This window comes from Borostomias antarcticus (genome assembly GCF_949987555.1).
Source record: "Borostomias antarcticus genome assembly, chromosome: 11".
In the NCBI taxonomy this organism is placed as follows: Eukaryota; Metazoa; Chordata; class Actinopteri; order Stomiiformes; family Stomiidae; genus Borostomias; species Borostomias antarcticus.
Window position 1 is genome coordinate 1,189,461 of NC_140244.1, and position 21,357 is coordinate 1,210,817.

Genomic DNA, 21,357 nt, shown 5'->3' on the forward strand with positions numbered 1-21,357 from the left:
TACCTGAGGGTTAGCGTTGGTCGTGGAGGACTGGAGCTCTCCTGCTCATCACCAGCCAGGAGAAGCACCTCAGCTGCTCAACATATTAAAAATATACAATATGTCATTCAATATTAGAGTGGCCTATATGATGACTGTGGATGAGCATACATTTTTGGTTATGGTTGTCAATAAAATATTTTCATTTAAGTTATCATGAGATTGTATTTATTTCCACTCAATAGGAACACTTATGCTGTAATAATCTGCTACAGGCATTTTTTGTAGCCTATTATTTTGCCTCACACACAGATACACAATAGGCTACTCCCCACAACCCCCATGAAACCTACTGTAGGCTAATGTAGGCTATGCTCCCACATAAGCACTGTCACACAGGTCAAAGGTTAAGATTAATAATATGAATCTAGGGACTAAGATGCTCTGTAGCCTATCACCTGTGTATTTGTATATGTGCTGCACATGTGTTGTATGTGTACAAGCCTCTCACAGTAAGGGATTCAGAAAGAAATATGATGCTTTCTCCAATAACAGACAACGCACCTGTAACGCTCTGACTGTTTATGACTTAAGAATGAGCATCTGCAGGAACCTCGATGACATATTAAAGGAAGCTATTTACAAAGCTGACGCTGTAGAAGTGTCAAGTGACAAGTGTCTAGCTACAACATGCAAACAGTGACCATGACAAGATTATTGATGATTTAGTCATTTGGATACCATTTATATGTTTCATTATTTCTCTTTATTAAGCGAGATACTACCTGTACATTTAATCATTGAAACACAATGACAAACATTGGTGCATTATACTCATTTAGATACCATTTCCTACTTTTCAGGCTAAATACCACTCATACTTTATTTTTTAATATATTCTGATATACCTGGATTCGCAGTACTAGTATTAAAGAAGCTAACCTATCTAAATTGCATACAGTATCTTTCAGCAAGCATTTTCGTCACATTTTCATCACAAAATGTACCTGTTTTTCTGCTGGTGCTGAATGCGTGTTTTTCCCACGCGTGATCCCAGTCTCGTCCGTGATTGGTCGGTCATCTCATGAATATGGTAAATATTCCCCAGACCCGGAAGTGAGTTGGTAGGCTGGTGCTGCTGGCTGTTTTGCTGTTGAGTCACCTCTGTCTGACGAGTGGAAGAAAACAAAGTGGGATCATGCAAAATAACGGAGCATCCTCTCAACAAACCAGCTAAGGAATAGGTTAACAAATTAATTGTGTTTATTCGTCTATAACTGTTGCAATCGTGAATATAAGTGCGAGTATGATGGAAGAGATAGACAGATTCCAGGTCCCTCCAGGAGAGACGCAGCCACTGGTGAGAAATACCGTCAAATCATTTTTAATAATGTTTAGTAGTCTATGTTTGTTGAAAATACGGCGCTTTCTAGCAAATTCTGCCTTGAACTCACTGCATTCATCACGATGGTAAATATGATTTGGTGGGTTAGCCTAGGACTTCCGTGTAAACGGGAATGACAGATCGGGGAATGACAGATCGGGGATCAGATCGGGGAATGACAGATCGGGGATCAGATCGGGGAATGACAGATCGGGGATCAGATCGGGGAAGGACAGATCGGGGGATGACAGATCAGGGATCAGATCTGGGAATGACAGATCGGGGATCAGATCGGGGAATGACAGATCGGGGAATGACAGATCGGGGATCAGATCGGGGAATGACAGGAATGACAGATCGGGGAATGACAGATCGGGGATCAGATCGTGCCCTATCGCCACGCATGCGACTCCATTCTATTTGACATTCGTCAAGGATGTCTCCCTTGTCATTTCAATACACATCTATATGATTTGATAAAATTGTCTGGGGTCTGGAGAGTTCTATGAATGTATTTGTCCCTTGCCCAACGGGTGACATGGTTCTGCCGAGGCATCGGCCTGTATAACCCTGCCTGTGTGAACAGGCTCTGTCCCAGCTGATGCTGCCTCGCCCGAGGGGTAGAGACACGGGTGGGCAGGTGTCTGCCACTGAGCCATGCTGGCCACATGCTTTCAAAATGGGAAATATTAACGGAGAATAGTCCACGTATTATTTGTTTATGCTTTATCACAAACCCTTGACATTATACTATAGGACTGTAGACTATGCAGTAGTGTTTCACTAGCAGGGAACTATTATGTGAGTGGAATATCGACCTCAAAGGCCTAGACCATGATCTATGAACTAATGTTACAGTAACCTATGTAGTTCATGACAAGATGTCACCCTAGGCTAGTTTACCTTGAGTAGTGCTACTGTATGTCAAAACTGCAGCCATAGCCCTTTCTTTCCTCTCATGCGATGGTGCAGATATAGACCCAAACCAAGGCATTTCCTGAAAATGGTCAGATGTCCCTTTGCTTCACAACACTGTTCCCTATAACCAGCTGTCCCTCTCAATAGCACGGACACAGAGTGAGCCAATAATCTGAGCAGGTCCTCCTGATCATGTCCATGCTTGCCTATCGGCCCGAAGGCGGACTGACTATGTACAAGATCATAGAGAAGAAAATCCTCTACGATACTTAACGCACTAGAAGCTCCCTTCTCTCAGATCGGCTCTGATTTGATTAGGCTTGTAGTCCATATCAATCAATCAATCAATCAATCAATCAAAGCTTTATTTGTATAGCACATTTCATACCCAGAGGCAACACAATGCGCTTTACAAGGGAACGAGGGAGGTGGGCATACGACCCACTCCTACATATTCCAGAGGGAAGCAAAAAAACAGTATCACCCAGGGGCCAGAAAAGTGAGCTGTAAAAATTCTTCCCTGACCCCTCTCAACGAGACGATCGAGCAAGCTCCTGGAGTATGTTTGTCTAACGGCTAAGAACATTTATAGAGCAATACATTAATAATCCATACTCATGTTACAGCAAAGCTAGGTGGAAACCAGCACAATTCACAATGGTGTTGATTTAGGCTACTGCTATTGTATGGTGATTTCAGAGCATCCAAGTGTGCGTTGATCTCAGATGACTCTCTGCTCCTTGTGATCCAGCCAATCCCAGCGTATCCCTTCAAATGGAACGAGGTGACGTCCAAGCCTTCGTTATAACCTCCAACAAGCTTCTGCAAACTCCAACCTGGATATGTTTTCCCTCCATAGTCAAGGTCTATATAATGGCCGACTATTTCAATGCAGTCGTATGGCTTTTGTAATATCGAAATCAAGCATGTACCTCAGGTCGTCTAGGTGTGGCCTCAGTCTCTCCTCGTTTTATCCAGTCAGGTCAAAGAGCCGGCCGTTCTGTCCCACAGAGCACGGCGTTTTCTCATGCAAATCACTTTCACTTTACTTTGTTAAACAGCGTGAATCAACTCGGCACCCTGCTTCTTACACATTCTAAAATTGATTTCATAGGAAATTCTTTGTTCAGTTTAATAGAAAAAGTAATGTTAACAATGTTTTTTAGGCTACACAGTCGGGATGGTAGTGAGCATGACTTGACGACAATTTGAAAATAAATGTAGGCCTATTAAATATATTTAGCTCCAGATTGTATCGGTGAATAATTTGAATAATGTGAGCTAGATCTAGGATGTTTTATAAGATGACTGCAAAAAAAGACATATTTCTGTAATCCCCCCCCCCCTGCGAATGCCTTGAATAAGAAAGAAAGCCATGATGATGACTTATGTACTTGTCTTAGTGTTACTTGAAATCTCAGTACCATGTCCGTTTTAACTGACCAAAAAAATAAAATCACAATACGGCAGGCCTATTAATAAAAAAATAAAATAAATGGAGATCTCTACAAGCCAGCTGTTCACAAAATGACCGTCCATTTTGGCTTACCACTCAGTCTGCCCCAAAATGACCTCAGACTGATGGCTGTAAGCCACGGCGTTATATAAGTATAGGCCTCCAAACACTTCGTTTTAACACTTTATTTACTGCCATCATGTACATCTGCAGTACAAGGGCAGCACGTCATCGGTTGTCACCTGATCGATCAGCTCTGGTCGCCGTTGGTCCTGAGGGGGTCCGATGGATAATCCCACCAATCCCTTCCTGGATTCGCTGCATCATCAAACCCTAGTGGCGTTCCATCATCACAGGCGCTAAAACCGCTTCTTTGAGAGGAGACGAGTTTGATGACATGGAGCATGGAGAGGTCGCGGTTTTGATTAGAGGGTCACGGAGTGTGTGTGTGGGGCGTGTTGAGTGTTTTCTCGTGAGGTCGAGGCTGGGGCCAAATCGGTAAAACATACACCTGGTCGTCCCAGAAAAAGAAATGGGATCATGCCCTTGACGTTATCCACTGAGCGTGAATCGTGCTCATGATTTAAAGGCCTAGAATGAAGGGTCTCTTAAGAGCTCGGACAAGGGCCCCTCTCACACACGCTTCTCACTGACGAGGATCTGGGACTACCTGAGACAGATAATGACCAGGATCTGGGACTACCTGAGACAGATAATGGTTAATACCTGCCCCCTTCATCAGCATGTTTCACTGAGCTGATCTTTAACTGCGGTGACTCCTATTAGTTCTACAGCACCAATTGCTCTCTCTCTCTCTCTCTCTCTCTCTCTCTCTCTTTCTCTCCCTCGCTCTCCCTCTCCCTCTCTCTCTTTCTCCCTCTCCCTCCCTCTCCCTCTCCCTCTCCCTCTCCCTCTCCCTCTCTATCTCTCTCTCTCTCTCTCTCTCTCTCCCTCACATTCCTTCTCTCTGAAAGACAAGCGTTTGGCTGTAGAGTGGTGTGTGATATTGTAGGGTGGTGTGTGATATTGTGATATTGTAGAGTGGTATGTGATATTGTGATATTGTAGAGTGGTATGTGATATTGTGATATTGTAGAGTGGTATGTGATAATGTGATATTGTGATATTGTAGAGTGGTGTGTGATAATGTGATATTGTGAGCTGGTTCACGATGTAGACTTGTTGACTCCCTGGCAGGGGCGGTGGATTGGTGTCACTTTGCAGAGTGTTGGCATGTCATGAAAAACGCCTCTGCTTCCTTGCGTGAACCGTGTTTGTTGACACACACACACACACACACACACACACACACACACACACACACACACACACACACACACACACACACACAGACACACCCAGACTCAGCCTATGCAAACACGGACACAAGCAACAGTTTGTACTTTTCATACCCTATACACACAATATTTTTCTACTGTATTATTATATTGCATTGTTTTTTTATTGTATTATCTTGTATTTATTCTGTTGTTGCTACAAGGCTGGGGAGCTGAAACCCCCACATTTGACTCTATTATACTTGTATGAGAGACATGTAACAAAAAGGCCCAAAGCATCTTGATCTTGAGCTAGCTCTTCACCAACAAGGCCTATAAGCAACAACATACACTATAGTCTAGGTTAGTCTGTATAATAATAGACTGACTGAACTGGTCTTAATACAGCAGCTGTTTCTACTACTGGCTACATAAACAACAGACTATACGTGTGGTTATGACTGCCATCCATAACCTTATGTATGATAACAATAATAACAATAACAACAATAATAACAATAACAATAAGAAGAAGAAGAAGAAGAAGAACAATAATAATAAGAACAATAATATTAATAATAATAATAAGAATAATACATGATTTAGTTAGTTACAGTAGTATGCTACTTTGTTCATTTTTCACTCTAGAAATCAGATGCATTTGCTTTTGTAAACATGGTTTTAGCATACCTTAGATTTATCATTGTTTTCTGATGGAATTCCAATTGTTATACTACTGCAAGTCAAGCTATATTATTTTCACACATTTTCACAAGCTATATTTTTCACATTTCTTATTTCTAGTAGCCTATTAACCAGTTTACCATGAGCCACCTGAGTTATCAATAATCGTATTATGCTGTGTTCGCAAATTGGCAGGGATTTCTATCTGCATCGGTCCAAACCCCTGTCACGATGAGATCATTACTTTCAAAGGGGTTTCTTTCAGTCGCTCCCATCTCATTATAATACGTTTGGGTGTCATTGAGCAGTCAGAGGTATGCTATGGCCTACTGTATGTAAATGAGGGAAAAGCTTAGCCTACATGAATTGGTGAAATTCTATAGCCTAGGTGATGTTAAACTAGTGTGCCTGTCAGAACTAGAATAGCTTCATGCTTGTGTCTGACTGTAATATTGGGAATAACCAATTGATGTACTGGAAAAGCACAACCATGTCAGCTTTGATTTATGAGTGCAGCTAAACTAGCAATACTTCACCTAACAATACTTCACCTAACAATACTTCACCTAACAATACTTCACCTAACAATACTTCACTGGATGTAGACTATCCAATGAACTGGAAAAGAGACAGACAGACAGACAGACAGACACTCTCTCTCTCTCCTCTCTTCTCTCTTCTCTCTCTCTCTCTCTCTCTCTTCTCTCTCTCTCTCCCTCTTCTCTCTCTTCTCTCTCTCTCTCTCTCTCCTCTCTCTCTCTCTCTCTCTCTCTCTCTCTCTCTCTCTCTCACTCTTTTGCCCACTTCATGGATGGTTAAATCAAATCAAATGTTCACCCAGATCAGTTATTCCTGAAAATTGCTATGTAATAGCACAGCTGAAAAGAGAGAGACGGACACACACACACACACACACACACACACACACACACACACACACACACACACACACACAGACAGACACACAGACAGACACACAGACAGACACACAGACAGACACACAGATAGACACACAGATAGACAGACAGACACAGACAGACACACAGACAGACACACAGACAGACACACAGACAGACACACAGACAGACACACACTCACTCACTCACTCACTCACTCACTCACTCACTCACTCACTCACTCACTCACTCACTCACTCGCTCACTCACTCACTCACTCACTAACACTCTCTTTCTCTCTCTCTCTCCCTCTCTCTCTCTCTCTCTCTCTCTCTCTCTCTCCCTAGGCTTGCCTAAATACATGTAGGCTAGGCCTGAAATGTAATAGCCAATATTTTGCAGCATTTTAAACCCACAGTCCTCCATATCTTTGCTTTCTTGCCCACTTCATGGATGGTTAAATCAAATCAAATGTTCACCCAGAGCAGTTTTTCCCTGAAAATTGCTATGTAATAGCACAGCTGAATCGTTTGCTTCGGTTGATGAAAGAGTTTTTTTTTTTTTTTTACCCAGAACCGCCATCTTAGATTCAATAGGCTCTGCTGGCATCAGAGAACCACTCACATCCTTTACTCTCCCTAATAATTCCACCTGCAGTCAGTGTTCGATTCACACGTCACCAGGAACGCTGTGCTATTTATATTTTAGCCTAAACAGAGAGCCTTGTAGCCTAGCCTACCCATGCGTTCATCCCTCCAGCTCTTGGCTATACGGCGCATAGCTAACGTTAAGACATTACACTTTTATTTCCTAGGATTGCGTAGTTCCCTAGCTGTTTACATACGTCAGCCCACTGGAGGGAAGAATACACAACTGTGTTTCTCCCTCCCAGACCCTGTCCATGTGGGCTGTAGAGCCTCCAGTTGGGCCTACTTTTGGCTGTTACAAGGCTGAGCTTGTGGTGGCGGTGTGTGTGTGTGTGTGTAGGGGGGGGGGGGGGGGGGGGGGGGGACATAATGCAGGGCTCTGTCAGGAGACCGGGGCCAGGACCCTCACCCCAGCTCTCTCTTTAAGAACCGGGGGAACCGGACCTGCTACAACAGGAACCCCCTCTGTTCTACCATGCCAGCCCCCGAATGGCGTCACACCCACTCGCAGTGACACACTCATTCAAACGCTATGCTCACTCACTCAGTTAGACAAAACAAACACACACACAGAGACACACACGTAGGCCTACTAATGACACAAGCAGCCTGAGATGATCCCTCTAACTGAAGGCTCAGGCTACAGATCTGCCATCGGCGACGTTGGCTAAGCGTAGCACGAAGCTAGCCAGGATAGCGCTGGAAAGAGGGAGCTAGCGTAATGTGTTCGTTATCGACGGTAAGGATCAGAGCCAGCTGAATTAAAGACTGAGGCCAGGTGTTTGAAGCTCGGGCCCAGATAAAAGAACCAAAAACTCTTATCATGAAGGAACCAGAACCAACTCACTGCTCAATCAGCCATTTTGTTTTGTTGTTTATCTTATTTGGAGGGTCTATAGTCAAACGCCACTATCTTCCGAAGCCCTCGCCAGCAGGATTAATTCCACACTTTGTTGTTTGACTGAATTGACAAATGTTTCGATTTTATAATCTGCTATAATGTGTAAAAGAACTGTTAGACATGCTATTGGAGAGGCAATGTGAGGTGACCAGAATAGACCGAGCTGTTTCTCTCCGTCTCTCTCAAATGAATTGAACTGGCTGGAAAGAGAGAAGTCCTATTTTGTGCTGATGCTGAAGTAGGATACTATTTGTTTTCATATACCAGTGATTCCATGTTGGCTAGTTTCAAGCCTCAACTTATTTGGTCCAGTTCCAGATCTGTGTGTGTGTGTTCTTCAGCCAACTCATAGGACTTGGCCGGACACTGGGTCCAGGTTTCAAACTGTCGTTAGAACATTCTAGACTTGGCTGCTGCATGTTTCCTGGATACTCAGGGAATGCTACCCAAAGTGAGCCATTACATGTCTTGGACTGTGTGGTGGAAATTAATTTGTACTGATGATTTGTTGAAATCGCCATTGTTTACCTATAGATACAATAACTAGTTTTGTATCCCGGCAACTTGGCACCTGCCTGCACAATAACCATGATTCAGTCAGTCCAGTCATCGCCAACATGTGGACCCCACTAAAAGTATCTCTACTTTAGGGTAGAGTTAACGGGGATCCTTCTCAATAAACAAACAAATGAAATAAGTAAACGTGTGAACATTGTCTGTTGTTTGTGCAGGACCCAGCAGCGTCGTCCGCCTCAGAAGCAGAGTCTGACCAGAGGGACCGAGAGACGGTGGCCTTGAACTACAAACCCTCCCCACTGCAAGTGAAAATAGGTAAGAACCTACAGCCATGGTAAGAACTAGGGGTATTGGTTCGATTCCGATTCACAAGGTTCAGAATCGATTATCACGATTCGATTCGATTCAAGATCGATTCGGTTAGTGTTACTAAAACCTGTTTTGTTTTTTTTAGCTGTAACCTTAATTACAGTACATGACTGCCAAGTTATGCAACATATCAATGCTAGGGCTGGGTATCGATACTGATTTCCAAAAATGAATGAATGAATCATTGAATGAATTAATGAACTAGTCATTCTTTCATTTATTCATTCATTCATTAAATAAAAGATCGATTTGGGGATTCATGAATCAATGCTGAATCATTTGATTCAGAATCGATTCAGAATCGATGAATCGATTTTTGTAATCCAGCCCTAGTAAGAACTCATCTAACAGTCTTTCAGCCGGTTGCATGTGTTGTCCTGCTATGCTATTGGATAAGGTTTGAGGTCGGGTGACGTCTTGAAAAAGACTTCCACACTACATATTGTACTTGTTATGAGGATCTAAGAGATTTATTTGTAGGTAAAATGTCCTACATTTGTGATAGTTTCATTGAGATGGACGATTATGATAAACCTAGGTTGTGCTTTAAGAGTGGGCTTTTTGCTCTGGCTTTCTTCTTGGGCCAAACTTGGGAGGTAGAATACTTTGTTTAATTTGTAAGGGTAATTTGTCATTTAATTTGTCGTTTCATTTATGTTATGCCATTGTGTTTTTGCCTATGCCTTATACTAAGTCGAATGTATTAGTGTATTAGTGTTGTTGTATAAAATAACTATTTAATACCATATTGTAAACCCATGTGGGTTAGGCACTACGGTGCAAGACGGGAATAAAATAATATCATATCATCATATCACATTCACATGCTGCACTAAGGTCAGCCTCCTGTGAGAAGGGTCAAGAGCAGGTTTGGCAAGATCAACCGGGTTTAACGAGATCCTACTTTCAATTATTGGTAACATTACTTTGTTGCGTATGTTTATTTCAATGGAAGAGTTGTGAAAAATGTTTTTTTTTAATGACATAGGATTGAACAGCCTTCTGTGGCCCTGTAGAGGTTACACTGCACAATGGCAAGCAAATATCCATTTACATATAGAACTCAGGGAGAAACACAAACAGTGTCTTCATGTATACGGACATAAAAGTATATTAAATAGTCTTATATTGTCATAGTTATAAGGATGGCTTTTCGATACCTCCAGGCTTTTACTCCTTAGCTAGTTAGATCACTTTGATTGGGACAATAGCCGACTATCCACTGGTGAGTGGATGAAGTTCGTCATTGTAATGCCTGAGACGACGCAGGGAGGGATGAGGTCACAGCGCTACCATGCCGGTCTCTCCCCGGTCTCTCTGGCCTCTCAGTCATGTAGCCACTACGGCTTTATGAAATCAGCTGGGCTTGTTTTTTTTTGTCTATTTTTACCAATAGGTGCGTTTACATGGACAGTTTGAATCGGTTTCAAATAGGTTTGGAAGACCCTTTTTTCCAGGATTCAGATTTCCATGATGTTTTCGGGTTTGCCTGTCCGTTATGTGTGTTTGTCGGTCCCTCCCATTCTGTGAATGCGATATCTCAGGAACACCTTGTGGATTTTCTTTCAAATTTGCCCGAAATGTCCACTTGGATTCAAGGATGAAGGGATTCAAATTTGGTGGTCAAAGGTCAAGGTCACTGTGACCTCACAAAAGATGCGTTTGGCCATAACTCAGGAATTCCTTTGCTAATTATGACAAAAATCCACACAAATGTATGGGATAAATAATTAAGTGATGACATTTTATATCCAAAAGTTTAAAGGTCAACTTCAATGTGACATCCGTTTTTATGTTTTGATTCTGTGATTCTGTACATGTCTTCACATCAGGGAAATCATAAAGCCCTCAATAAAGTCTCTACTATAACTCAGCTACAGTGGCTAAGTAGCTTGATTCCTCGTTGTGGAGGAATTAAAAGCACGCGAGTTGTTGTGTCGAACTCACACAGAAGTCAAGGCTGAAGTTTCACTCATTAACTGGCCTCATGCCCTCTCAGAGGTGTTGTGTAGCATGTGAATGTTGTCTGTCTGTGGTTAAGTAGTAAGTAGCCTTGAGAACTGGTTCTGGAGCCTATTGGCCCATAGGGGAGGAGCCTATCTCCTGATTCCTTAGGGTGAGACCCCCTGGACATGACGCTAGTATGTCGCAGGATCCAACCTTGATGCTGAGTGCCAAGCAGGGAGGCATCGGGCACCATTTTTTTTAATAGTCTTTGGTATGACTCGGCCGGGGATCGAACTCACGACTTCCCAGTCTCAGGGCGGACACTCTAACCACAAGGCCACTGAGCCGTCTGTGGCCATGGGGTGATATCAGAGAAGGCACTTCATTTTACGCGTCTGAGTCATTTGTTGTGTATAGAAATGAGAAGCTGAATACTTGACAAGTTAAACAAAACAAAAGAATGGAAAAAAAGGCAGGCAGTATTTCTTAGGAGAGGACGAATGAAACGGTAGTTTCTGTAACTACTTTTACTTTGAATTAGTGGAGGGCAAGAGAATAAGGGTGACTGAATTTAGGCCATTTGAGTCCAACTGATGACATCATATCCTGTGCTTGGCAGAGAAACAGCGGGAGCTGGCCAGGAAGGGATCAGTGAAGAACGGCACTGTGGGAAGTCCTGTCAACCAGCAGCCTAAGAAGAACATGGCCAGAACACGGTAAAAAAAACTGCAAAGTTTGGTTTCACAAACAGGATCATCTTGACCAAATATCTAATTTAGTCATGGACCATTTTCAAAACATAATTGCCATTTTCAATGCAGAATAGCAGGCTTTAGTTTCAGAATCGCCTTTGAAAGTTATTTCTACTTCTACTTCCTCGTGGGGCAGGATTGCGCTCTGTATCTGTGTAGAATCGGTAGCGCTGGCGAGGAAGCTTGGTGTTTAGTTTGGATCCTGTGGTGATTCCATTCAGGCCGTATCTCCATTCATGTTTCTAGAGAAAAAATCATCAGAGCTCCAAATCCTTTCTGTAACCGACGTCCAACGAGACTGGCATGGCACTGCTGCATGCGGCCATTTATAAACGCTCCAACTGAAACAAACAATCAATAACAATATATTTTAGAAATGGGAATCGCTCTGTTCTCAATACGCTGGATTCTAACTGAAGTTAATTACTCAGTGGATGAAAAGCGGTTCAGTCGGTTGGACCCTCGTCTACCCAGAATCCCATGTCCCTTGATAGATTAGCAGAGGCGCTAGAAGCCTTGTGCAGACGCGACACACCCCAGAGCCACAGGGCAAGAGATTATCTCTCGGCTCCTCCGCCTGAGGCCTGGCGATTAGCCAGAACCTCTCTCCCAAGGCTACAAGAGTGGCACTACACCGAGCGCCCTGCAGGCCACGAGAGCCCCAGCTGCTGCTCAGAAGGCTGATTCATGTCACCCCTCCATGGCTTCTGTCCCATTTATAGCCAGAGATATCTCTTCAGGAGGCTAGGGAAGAGACTCATGAATCAGTTATAGTTATAGTTATAGTTTATTTTGCACAAATGTTCATATAAAATAACAATAATTTGATATAAATTGAGATTAGTGCAGGTGAGGTAAGAAACCTGATAGGGCTTATTTGAAAACCTCACCCAAAAAAGCAAAAATTATAGAAATCTGATTCAAAATATGGCAAACAATAATAATTAAATGACAACAAGAATTGGTGTGAAGCTGTTTGTGTGAAGAATGAGTAGCTATGCTGTTTTAGTGTCTTGTTTTAGACTCTAATAGGAGTCTTCATATCAAATCCATAACATCATTAAGATATGGATTTTAAAAATCAATCCTCTGCAGTGAAGTGGATTTCTACAGAATCCAGTGATCAATCTATGACCCAACGTCAAGTCAACACCAGCGTTCGGTGTATATTTCTAAGAGCTGTCAATAAGCGTGCGCTACATTTTAGATGAATTATCTTGAAAGCGCTCTTCCTCAAGTCCCAAGTTGATTTGTGATTGTTGTCTTTCTAACGTTAGTAACATCTTGATGGATGCTGCTAATTCTGTGTTGAGCTCACGTACTCTTACTGCCATCGTGAGTGTTGATAACCTCCAGGTCTGTTCTTTCCTCTGCTCTGCTTTAGGCTGGTGGTGCCCAACAAAGGCTACTCCTCTCTAGACCAGAGTCCAGATGAGAAGCCCCTAGTGGCACTGGACACTGACAGGTAATGTCAATCAATCAATCAATCAATCAAAGCTTTATTTGTATAGCGCATTTCATACCCAGAGGCAACACAATGTGCTTTACAGAGAACAAGGGAGGTGGGTATACGACCCACCCCTACATATTCCATGTCAAAACAACACATATAGTAGCATTTCTCTTATTAATGGTTGTTTTAATTTTAGTCTTTAAGAAACTTTTAAGTCTCTAAGAAAGATTTATTTCCATATTGTATTGCCATATTATGGTAATTCATTGCAATAGCATTATCATGGCAATTTCTCAGCAGAGGGAGAAGACAGAAAGCAATCTTCTCAAATTAAGTTGCTTTTAAAATCCAAAGCAAAACTATTTTCTTCCCCCTATCCAGAAATAACCAGGCTTAGTCTCTGCATGCGTTCATGCAAGTCCCTAGTATAGTCTATATTCTCTAGATAAGCGAAATACACAACTGTAGACACCTTTGATTCCAATACCATCGTCAAGTTTGCGGACGACACAGCGGTGATGGGCCTGAACACCAACAATGATGAGAGGGAGGAAGTGAGGCTCCTGACCCAGTGGTGTCAGGAAAACAACCTCCATCTGAACATCAGCCAGGCAAAGGAGACGCTGGTGGACTTTGGGAAGAAGCAGGAGAGGAACTATCAATCAATCAATCAATCAATCAAAGCTTTATTTGTATAGCGCATTTCATACCCAGAGGCAACACAATGCGCTTTACAGAGAACAAGGGAGGTGGGCATACGACCCACCTCTACATATTACTACACCCCTCTAATTATCAACGGGACCCTTTTAAAGAGAGTGGACAGCTTCCAAGTACCTTGGCGTCCAGATCACCAAGGACCTGACATGGTCAACACACAGACAGTAGACACTGTGGTGAGGAAAGCATTTCTGACCGTACCGCCTCGGACAACTGAGGAAATTCAGAGCGTCCCACCAGATTCGACGGAGCTTCTACTCATCCATGATCGAGAGCATGCGTCGTCCCGAGCGTGGATCGAACCCACCATCCCACGCTCCGAACGCGACTCGCTAACTGACTCATTAAGAGGGTTCATTTGCTTAGCGGAGCTGTTAACGAGCCTTATAGAGGGTCATTACACTGGTATACTGTGCTAATTCAAAATGGATGACTTGTTTTGAGTGCTTGGTCACCCGGAAAGGACTTCCTGATCAACATAATATTTTTGCAGCAATCATATTTTCTGTACTAGCATTCAGTATGTGGAACATGTACTATATTAAGCAGCACCTACCACCAGATACAGTATTAGGTGGCATAACTTTGAACATTTCAAATTTGAAAGAGTAAAAAATTAAAAAAAGTTTATTCTCTAAAGCTTTAGGTGTTTTGCTGTGAACTTTACTCTATTTCCCCTGTCGCAAAAACTAAATCATCTCCCACTTCTCTCATCTCCCAAGCCTCTCTGCTATTTCCTGTACACTTTGGGTGTAGCATCCCAGGTGCAAATCATTTGAAGAAATGCGTGTGTGTGAGCAATAAAAAAAAAAGAATTGAGTGTAAAAAGGAATGAATGTGCGTGTGAATGGAACGTGTGGAGAAGGACAAACAAGTGTGTGTGCGCTTGTGTGCGTCAGAGAAATGTCACAGAGAGAAGACTGATGACTTCACCCGCCACGTTATCGCGGCCGGGTGCCAGATAGTGGCGTTCACGGGAGCGAGAGGCGAGATAGTCACCCATGTGATGGACGGAGGGGTGTGTGTGTGTGTGGGGGGGGGGGGGCGTTTAATACGCGGGACGGAGGACCCATCTGTGTCAAACGCTCCCATGCTGAGCTGGGGGGGGGGGGGGGCACTGAGCTGCTTTCCCCCTACCCCCCCCCCCCCACCCCCCCCCCCCCCATAATCCTGTGCCCTGGGGGAGGGCCTCGCCATCTTCTGGGCTGCCTCAGAGCTTAGACTATACCACATGTCAGCGTAGTAAGCTGCTCTTCTCTTTTTGTCCCCCCACCCCGATGAATCGCGTTTCACAGAGAGAGAGACCGAAAGAGAGAGAGACTGAACGAGAGACCGTCCGTGAGAGACCGTCCGTGAGATTCACAGGCCAGTGAAACCCAATGCTCAGAAGCGCCATGTGTGTCGAGCGGTTGGCTATCTAATGTTAGCAAGCCGCTAGCCAGTCATGAGTGATAGTCCCAGCAGGGCGCAGATGAACGAACATTGCTACTAATCAATTAATCAATCAATCAAAGCTATATTTGTATAGCGCATTTCATACCCAGAGGCAACACAATGCGCTTTACAGAGAACAAGGGAGGTGGGCATACGACCCACCCCTACATATTCCAGAGGGAAGCAAAAAAACAGTATCACCCAGGGGCCAGATGAGTGAGCTGTAAAAATTCTTCCCTGACCCCTCTCAACGAGACGATCAAGCAAGCTTCTGGAGTATGTTTGTCTACCGGCTAAGAACATTTATAGAGCAATAAATTACATTAAATTACATTTTCATAGCTGAGTGAGTGAGTGAGTGAGTGAGTGAGTGAGTGTCTGTGTGTCTGTCTGTCTGTCTGTCTGTCTGTCTGTCTGTGTGTCTGTGTGTCTGTGTGTCTGTGTGTGTGTGTGTGTGTGTGTGTGCGTGTGTACACCAAAGGGCGAGGCATTATTGACGAGGGGACAACATGTTTACTTGCGCACGTGTTTTTACCGCAACAGTTCCGTTTCATTTTTAATTAATTTTAGAATCTTTGCTGCCATAATCGATGGCGCGTCTCCGCTGGTTCCTGCTAATCAATCCTTTTGAAATGTCAGCCCCTGACGGCCCTAATGTGTTTCCGGGGAGATGCGTGGAGATACAGTAGCATTTGCTAGTCTTTCCCCCCTCCACCATGTTGAGAGAGAGAGCCAAGAGCTGACCGCTCTATACAGGGATCTGTTCCAAAACTGCAGGCCTGTAGCCAGGGTGGGGGGGGGGGGGGGACGGTTGGATCGAACGAACCCCTCCTCACGACCAAAGATCCAGAATTCAAGACAAAATGTCCGCCCCCCACGTCAACAAATCAAAACGATACGCTCCACTTTTGGAAAAACAACCCCCCCCCTCCTCCACAAATCGCCCGACAATCAAAATAATGTCGACTCCCCCCCCGCCCCGTCAACAAATGGAAACGATACTGTCCACTTTTGGAAAAACTACCCCCCCCCCTCCACAAGGCTGGCTACGGGCCTGAACTGTCTCACTGAAAATTGTAACATCAATATTAGTTCGATACTGTCTATACTGTACTGTATTGTGGACATGTTTGGACGAATTGCACAATAGAACCACTTGGAAAGATGCGCTTTGAAATGAATTAATAATGTATGATTGTTCTTTCTATATTATATATTTACATATGCCTAGTACTTTTTTTTCACTTTTTGATGTTATGCAGATGTGCTACTTACGCACAACACAGACGGTTTATGACTGTCTTTCCTTCTTTCCATCAAATCTATCGTTCCCCTTATGACGCGCCGTTTGGGACGTCCCCTTTTTGGCCTAACTTCCTGTTCTTTGTTCCCTAGTGACGATGACTTTGACGTCTCGAGATATTCCTCGTCGGGATACTCCTCAGCCGAGGTGAGAGGCCTGAGAGATCAGGTATCTATGCACTACAGATAATGTCTATTAAACCCCTACGAGCTGTCATAAGCATCTTATAACACACATATGACATCACCTACAGTCGTCGTCATCACCACTGTCTATGCAAAGTCCTACAGTCCGTCCCAACAAATCATCTATCAGTCAGAGGTCAAAATAGGGCATAGTTTATTCATTTATAATTGTCATAAGTACTAGAAATGCACTTGATTCAACAAGTCCAGCACGATACAGTACTTTAGATCGGTGTATCTGTCGCTTTTGTGGCTATTTCTTTTGTTCTATTCCGACTGAATCAAGTACACTTCAGGATTCAAGACATTTTCTCACTGCTTTAGTCCAGGTCTGCCTCAGACCACTATTAGCGTTTGCCAATACAAGGGAGGACTATCCATCATGAGTGGTGATTACATCGCATACCTCACGTTCTCCCATGCATCTCTCCCTCTCATCAATACTGTGTTACCATCACCATTCCCCTGTAATGACCATCATCAATAATCATTTCTGTTGATGGGATCCCATATGGATCTTTACAGTATGTTATTAACGCCCCCTTACATTTTGTACATAATTGATACTCTGTTCAATGATTCCTTTCGCAAATTGTTGCACAGTTTTATATTTATTGTGCTTTACTAGCGAGAGAACAACCACCAGTTTTTCCTTTTGTCCTACTAAACTGTGTGCTAACTTACGGAAGACCTACTGTAGAACAGTGCTATATCGCAAACTCAAGCATTTTTAGCCAAAATGCTATTAGCAGCGGAAGCTAGTTATCGGTATAAAGGAATTATCATTACGTTCTCATGTTTGTTTTTTTTTCCTCCCCTTGGCAGCAAATCAACCAGGATCTTAACATCCAGCTACTGAAGGACGGCTACCGATTGGACGAAATTCCCGACGACGAGGATCTGGACTTGATCCCGCCGAAATCGGTTAACCCCACCTGCATGTGCTGCCAAGCTACTTCCTCCACGGCCTGCCAAATACAGTAGCCCTTCCGTCAACATCACCCCTCCACCCTCCCCCATCCCTGCAGTGAGTCAGACTCACCACAAGAGGCAGCAGAGAGAAGTTATTTAACATAGACGACATCGCAGGTGGCTGACAAATAGTAATCCATCAAAATTAATATGAAAATGTGTCAAAATGTACATGAGGAAGTTGACTGTCATTGGTTCCTCCTATGGAAGGATAAGTGCATCTTTTGTCCGTGAAGCATCGTGGATGAGATGACGTTGCGGCAATAGCGTCCAAAGACTGCTGTCCCTGACTAACGTCCGAATAAAACGCAGACAGCAAACGGACTTGCAAACGCTGAGCTGCCGTTACCGAGACGGCTTATTGTGATACGACGTCTTCTCGCTTGGATCGACTCCAGTCATTCGTTGTTTCTGTTAACGGTACGAAGGAATTTGACAGCGAGTGACTCTATTATCTGTGTTGAAAATTGAACAGCTGTTTTCAATTGAATGATGCGTGTCTAATGTGTCTAGAGTCAAACCCCCGGGATTGAAATACTGTGTCAAGGAATCACTCATGTATGGCAGGTAGCTGCTCTTCAAACTCCATGATGGACTTGGAGCAGCTTTTGGTCGTCTCACTCTCTCTTCTCTCAGTCATGTTTGTCTTCCTGTCCTGATATCAAACATCAATATGAAGTGTGAGGATAGATAACCAGGGGTCTATTGTCAGAAAATGATGTATTCTGACACTAGACCCCCAATGCACCACTATTGGAAATGGTTTCAAAGGTAAACTCTAAATCCCACGATGCATCGGTAAAACGTTGAGGCAGTGTTAGTGTACTTGCAACAGGGAGGGGGGATGGGCAATTCTGTCAAATTCAACCAGTGAATATCATTATGAATAACAATGGCTGTGCGTCAAAGCATTGAGGCTTACAATTCCATTAGCATAGTAAGATGGCAATCGCTATTCACTGTGAACACAGGTCTGCGAACAGTGTTTTGATCTTCACGAGTATAACTAATGTAGCTGAATTCACACACGGTACATAATCTTCAGAGCGTTCCTTTGCAAGTATGACTTGTATGTTGCTAGCTATTCTACCCATGAACAACTCACACACATTCACGGAGATGGGAAGTACAGAACCTCGATTCACAATCCCCTTAAGTGTCATCAAAGTTCACCCTTGCCATTATGACATCACAATAGTGTTCTCATTTTCAAAGTACTTGCCATTATGACATCACAATAGTGTTCTCATTTTCAAAGTACTTGCCATTATGACATCACAATAGTGTTCTCATTTTCAAAGTAGTTTAGCTAACATGCTAAGAAGTAGCTGGCAAATTAGTAACCTTTCTCTCTGAACAGAAGTATGTGGTTTTGGATATGTCTTACCTGTCTGTGCCAAATGGCCTTTCTGTCATGAGGGTATCAGACTAGGCACAGGAATTAAAATGATTCCCTACAGATAAACATTCTAAATGCTGCCAACATTTATATCTCATTCCTTTCTGGTGGTTTTGGAGTCAAATCTACGGTATTTTAGGTCAAGTTGCCAGGTCAGATGTCTATCACCCTTGATATGCACTTTGAGAGTTTGTTCTTGGGTGTTTTCAATGTATGTCACCAACCTGAAGAAATAGTCTTTGTATACTGTAATTAGGAGACATTAACAGTAGCTACTGTATACCCATGGGTCTTTGTTCCATTTCACTATGAAAACATGGATTTGTTCTTTATTTATTTGGGTTTTGTGTATCGTCCGTGTCGTGTTTAGGTGTTTATGGTTTTTCTGTGCCCACTGCCCACCCACGTCCTGGTTTAAACTCCCTTTTCTTCCTGACCGACCACTAGTTAGTAGAACACCTCGAGGGTGTACGTGCTCAGCTCAACGTTTGGTCCTGGACAGCGTTAACGTCAGATCCCAAGCTACATTACTACATATGTGTAAAAAAAAAAAAAACGATGTTTTTTTACCTGTGTTTGTACTGTTTCTGAAGTAAGGACCCAAGCTGTGCTTTCAAATGTTGCCAATAGCGCCACCTGTACTTGTCACACTGCCACTGCCGAAAACCACATCTTATTTATTAGATTAATTAGATTAAAGCTTTGCTGACCAGAGTACAGTATGTACAGTAGCCACCCACGATCCTACTTGCATTTAACGCATTGGTGTGAGATCTAGTGGACACACAGCCCATGCTTACACCAATCCAATGTTTTCCAATTCTAAATGCATGAGTTGAAATGTATGAGTTGGAATACATTTTTGGGGATGGGAGTAAAGAATCACAAAGCATTATTTCAACTCGTACATTCCACTGCAATCACACCAACACACATTCAGTCTTCAGTATGAAATGCTTTCTTCAGATTGGGGTTTTCCGTGGGGGAAAGGTCTATACACTATCGGAGAAGAAAGGGACTTGTGATGGGTGGGTGGGATTTGGGTGTGTTTTGAAACCATGAAAGTAAAGCTAACATGTAGGAACAGATCTTCCTCACTGTCCTACTCTCAATCCTGGGTATATTATAAAGGAATTAGCTCAGTGCGAATCTACTTGAGGGAACAATATTCTTTGTAGCGGGGGTGCTTAGCTTCTTTCCTTCACGGCTGCAGTCGTTAATTCTATTCTTGGGTTATAATGAGGGACTTATCGTTTTCTGAAATCCTGATTGTACACTTGCCCGTCAATCAGTAAGATCAGTGAATCAATTTAAATCCAGCATGAATCATTAAACAGCAGGGTTGCAGAATTTGAGGCCCCGAGATGAATTATTGCTTGTTGATGCTATGGTTTGTCAGAGCACGCATCACGACGATACTTGTAAATCTTTTGAAGATGTACTGCACAGGACCAGAGTGGTAAAACTCATATTGTTACACTCCACAAATTGTAATGATTTAAAATTGATTTTTCTCCTTTGGATTGTTTTGCTGAGCAGGATAAATGGTATGACTGGGCATGTTGCCTTTCCCGGCCCAAGGGAATCACATGCATCTGTTCTGTTGTACGAAAAGACTCAAAGACAGTTCTAATGGGGACTTTATTATTGTGAATAACGCCAGACCCCAACTTCACGAAATTGCTAAAAAATATATATCTCTATTGTGGATGAGTCAGTGTCTCGTCACTCAAAGACTGATTCATTCAAACCAGACTTCAGAATCATTGTTAGTTAGAGTGACTGCTCTCTTTCCTTCGTTGTCACATTGGGGTTTTATGATGTAGGGATCCTCTGAGCTAACTAGCTGACGGTTTGCTAATTGGACTTGTTCCAACATGATCAAGAGATAACGGAACAGGAGCCTTTCAATCAAACCTGAAAATCTAGTGTCAGATTCGCCCAAACGGATTTCCGTATACAACTGGATGTAGTTGTGTGAACTAAGGGAACTCGATCGGAAACTCACAACATAATAACATGTTGGGGGTATTGGTTCTTAAGCTGATACTGTCCCTTCACTAGTATTATACTACTTATGTATGTCGGAACTCCAGTTGTGTTCTTCATAAGCGTAAACATTTCGGGATTTAGTCAATTTGGGTGCAGAGTTGTCCACTTCTGCT

At 43.1% G+C, this 21,357-nt stretch overlaps 1 protein-coding gene across 2 annotated transcripts; it reads left to right on the forward strand.

The window, feature by feature from the left end:
• The first annotated feature begins 1,175 nt into the window (after positions 1 to 1,175).
• On the forward strand, positions 1,176 to 19,406 carry fam219aa (family with sequence similarity 219 member Aa). 2 transcript variants are annotated; one of them, XM_084445515.1, is made up of 6 exons: positions 1,176 to 1,339; positions 8,874 to 8,973; positions 11,594 to 11,690; positions 13,111 to 13,191; positions 16,729 to 16,783; positions 17,647 to 19,406. In XM_084445515.1, the coding sequence occupies exons 1-6, from the start codon at positions 1,286 to 1,288 to the stop codon at positions 17,803 to 17,805; spliced, it is 546 nt and encodes a 181-aa protein (XP_084301641.1). In that variant the 5' UTR covers positions 1,176 to 1,285; the 3' UTR covers positions 17,806 to 19,406. The 2 variants fall into 2 exon arrangements, with proteins under 2 accessions (XP_084301641.1, XP_084301642.1); XM_084445516.1 differs by having other exon boundaries at positions 17,650 to 19,406.
• Positions 19,407 to 21,357: the final 1,951 nt, after the last annotated feature.